Raw genomic sequence first — 3,719 nt, forward strand, 5'->3', positions numbered from 1 at the left:
CTGCTGTAGCTGAACCCAGGACAGTCAGAAAAGCAGCCTCTGCCCATGGTTCATTGCTCCTCCCTCTTCTCTTATCCAAGACTTCTCTGGGCCTGTTTCTATACTTAAGATTTTAGGTCAGCATTAGTAATGTTAAATTAAACTGGGTTCAAGCAATTCTGTTCTAAATGGTGTCTTGGAAAGAGAATCACCCTAAAACTTTTAAACCTTTTACATTTAAAAGAAAAGCGTTTTTTTCAATGGATGGGCTGTTTCTTCTCAGGAGTTTGGATACTCTGCAGACTATTGTAATAACATTTGTTTTTACAAGGGAGCACATGTTTGAGCACTGTCTCATGTAGCTGGGTAATTTGCAGTCTGTTAAGCCATTCTAAAATCCTTGCTTGACCCATACTTGACTTGGGCTTAAAGAAATCTTATTGTGCTAGTACAGCCCAATTAGCTGTGAGTAAGTAATAGCATTTTGCAAAACTGACTGTTTACTGTTGTTGTTATTGTCATATTTAGAGCTCTAGAATTTACAAGTAACAGAATTAGTGTGCAATATCTATTTTTATTTTTTTTCTCTGCAGAAGGAATCAACCTGCATTTTTGGCTCTAAATTCTTTTAGGAATATTTGTTGCTTAAGATTTACTTTTTGTCGTGTTCATCACAAGGTCTTTCTTCAAAGTACCCTATGCACCTGAAGGTGTTCTTCCTATGTGGCGTGTGGACTGACTATGATGATAGAGCAGCCTCTAGAATCGAATTCCCTCTGAATGAACTAATAAGCTGTGATTGTCAATTCAAACATTCTTCAAGAGCAGCAGCAGCTATTCAGACTTCTAATTAAAACAAAGCTGAAACATTCACTATTGTGCTTATATGTGACTAGAAATCTTAGTATGATGTACTACCAAACGAAACTGTATTTTTACTTGTTAATATGCAAACTTGCTAAGCAAAAGCTCTTATGGCAACAATTGATGAACCAAGCAGCCTCATGCTTCCAGGCTTAACAATAGAGCACAAACTGCTTTTGTTTTCTTTTGTACACAAGAAAATGTAATATTCTGTCTAGAACAAAAGAAAACTGGTAGTCAAATGAACTAGGTATTAATCCAGGCCTTGCTCTCATTGAAAACACCTATGCCTCAACCATCATCTCTGTAAAAGCGGTGAATATTTTCTGTAACAGTGTGAGTAATAAGCTATGCTATAGCTTTCTGTCTTCAATTCTTAATTGATCCAGCATGTAGTGAAATCTGAATTTCTTGTGTTTAATAGCTTGTATTGCAAAATATTTTGTACTAAACCCATGAGTTTTAGAGTCATCTTTAGATATAAAACCAAAATCAAATTGGTTCAAGAGATTTGAGCTTCCTGCATGTTTCAAGTTTCTGCAAATTCAAGTCTTGAATTTGAGTAGGTCACTTTTGGGACGATGATTTTCTGTGTAAGATGGTTGGAAAACCAAAAGGACCTTGTGTTCAAAAAACCTGAAGTTCTAAACCAGTTGCTGATCATAAACTGGCTGAAGAAATGGATACAAAATGGTCCACATGCCATTTTACTGATGGCACTCATTCATCTTGATGCTTCTTGGTTCAGTGAGATGTTTAGAGAGGTCAGGAGTTTTGAGAAGATGGTGGGTTATTCCACTGGTCCTTATGCTGCTGAAGTGTATTGGGTCTCACTTAAATCTGGACTATAAATTTTGGTTCTTTTTTTCAAATGTTAAAAATTCAAAATTTGCAGTCTGCTTATTGATGTATTTTTCATTTATGTTGTATTTAGCGATAAACTGTTCAAGCCTCTCTATATTATTGGCAGGATGAGTTTCCTTCTGGGAGAAATTAATTTAATATAGACTGAAATGAAGAGCTGCTTAATTAGAAGGCATTAGAAGGACACTTTGAGGTTGCAGTATGGTTGGGGCAGAAATTCTTCCCTCATCTTTTACATTTCCAATCTTCTCTCTTGGCACGGCTGAGCTGAAGTGTTTGTTCTTTTCCTGCCTTCTCTCAGGGGATGACAAGAACGAAGGTAGCATCAAATAAAAGTTGTCTTATCGTGTGTAACGCTGGTATGTTGAGAACAGTTATTTATTGCTATTCATTTCACTCTGAGTGGCTGCTATGGATTTATAAAATCTACCGATACACTTTAAAGTAGTTATGTGCCTTAGCTTTTATATATCAATAAACTTTCCACAGCTGCAGATGCTCAGAAGCACGTCTTGTGAAATCTTTGCATTTTATTAAAAAAAAAAAAGCCAGTAAAAAAAACCCAAAGAAACTTGTCGACCTCATAGCCAAGTTCTGCTCCAAATACTTCCAGCTGCAGCTAGAGGGATGAGTCATGCTGAAAGCTGAGGAGCTTTTCTAAAAGCCTTTCACTTGGTTCACATGATTTTTTTTCCTTCTTTTTTTTTAACTCTACATTCCTGTCTGTTTTTCTTTTCTTAAAAAAAACCCCAAAACGTGCAGGCGAGTCACCCAAGGAAAACCCGTACGAAGATGTGGAGCTGAAAGGCCGTCACGCGGGCCGAAAATCTCATCAGCTCTCCGAGAATTCCCTAGATTCTTTGCACAGGATGTGGACGCCGCAGGACAGGAAATACACATCACCTCCCCAGGTAACGCCGGTCTTTCTGGGCTTGAAGCTTATTTAAAACTTTAGTAAGAAAATCAATCTTGGCATAAGAGGAAGAATAGCTGTATCGAATGAGAAAGAGTATCTGGAAAAGGAGTGCAATCAAATGCATAAATCGTTGCTGGGAATGCTCTTGGCAGCTGTAGCTCAGCTTCTCAGCACTGCGCTGCTGAAGCTGATGGCTTTTTGTGCTGGGCTACAGCCTGATGAGTTTCAGCAGAATCCTTCCACCGGCTGGTTGTGAGTGAATCTGGCCCTAAGTTATCGGGATGGCTGCATCAGTAGGTGAATTGCCTCTGCACTTGCTGCTGGGCTTTTAGTTATAAGAAGCTGCTCAGCTTTAGGGAGGGAAAAGTCATCTGCTTAGTCTTGCCCGTATATTGTTATGTGTGGCCTGTTGTGACTTTGCTTATGGGAATTGCATAGCATGGCATGTTTTATTGTAAAATGGTGAAGGCCAAGTATGCCCCCCCACAATAAATGAATAATAAAATAATCAGAAAAACCTGAGTGTCTGCATTTAACGAGGCTGTATAAGTTGTGTTTACAGCATAAAATAAAAGACCTGGAACTCTGCAGACTTTCCATTTTGTGATGAATTTTCCAAAGCAGTCTGTTTTTTGTGAATGCTGTGAAATGCCAGGTTGCTTTGTTGTTTATGGGATCATTGTGTTCGTAAGGAAAAACATAAATTTCATCACATACTCAATTATGAGATTCAAAACACCTTTTGAAAGAACTTTGTTTTGCACTGAATCAAAAGAAACATTGCAAGTGAGCAAAAAGGTCACAATAACTTACAGTTTTATCTTGTAAAGAGACCTAGAACAAAACTGAATATATTTTCTTTCACTTATTTTGTGTGCATGTGTGCATGACAGTCCAAGAGACAAAAGAAATATCACCAGGGTTCTTAGTATGCACCTAGCACATCATTTGTAAGACAGGAGTGGTTTCAGCAAAGCTGCTAAAAAGGGAACAAGTGAAAATTAGTAATTGGGCAGAGTAAGGAGAAACAGAAACTAGCCATGAAGATAACCCTGTAGTAAGAGACATTCTATGCATAACAATTATTTTCAGCAGG

General features: G+C 37.9%; 1 protein-coding gene across 1 annotated transcript in view; it reads left to right on the top strand.

Annotated features, from left to right (window-relative positions):
- Positions 1-2,447: 2,447 nt before the first annotated feature.
- ST5 (suppression of tumorigenicity 5) overlaps positions 2,448-3,719 on the top strand; it is a gene marked incomplete at both ends in the record, with an annotated part of 51,931 nt that continues 50,659 nt past the window's right edge. The window contains one exon of the mRNA XM_010012831.1: positions 2,448-2,618. Within this exon, the coding sequence (XP_010011133.1) occupies positions 2,448-2,618 (171 nt within the window). The remainder of the gene's footprint in view (positions 2,619-3,719) is intronic.

This window comes from Nestor notabilis, unplaced genomic scaffold (genome assembly GCF_000696875.1).
Source record: "Nestor notabilis isolate BGI_N333 unplaced genomic scaffold, ASM69687v1 scaffold3354, whole genome shotgun sequence".
Classification (NCBI taxonomy): Eukaryota; Metazoa; Chordata; class Aves; order Psittaciformes; family Psittacidae; genus Nestor; species Nestor notabilis.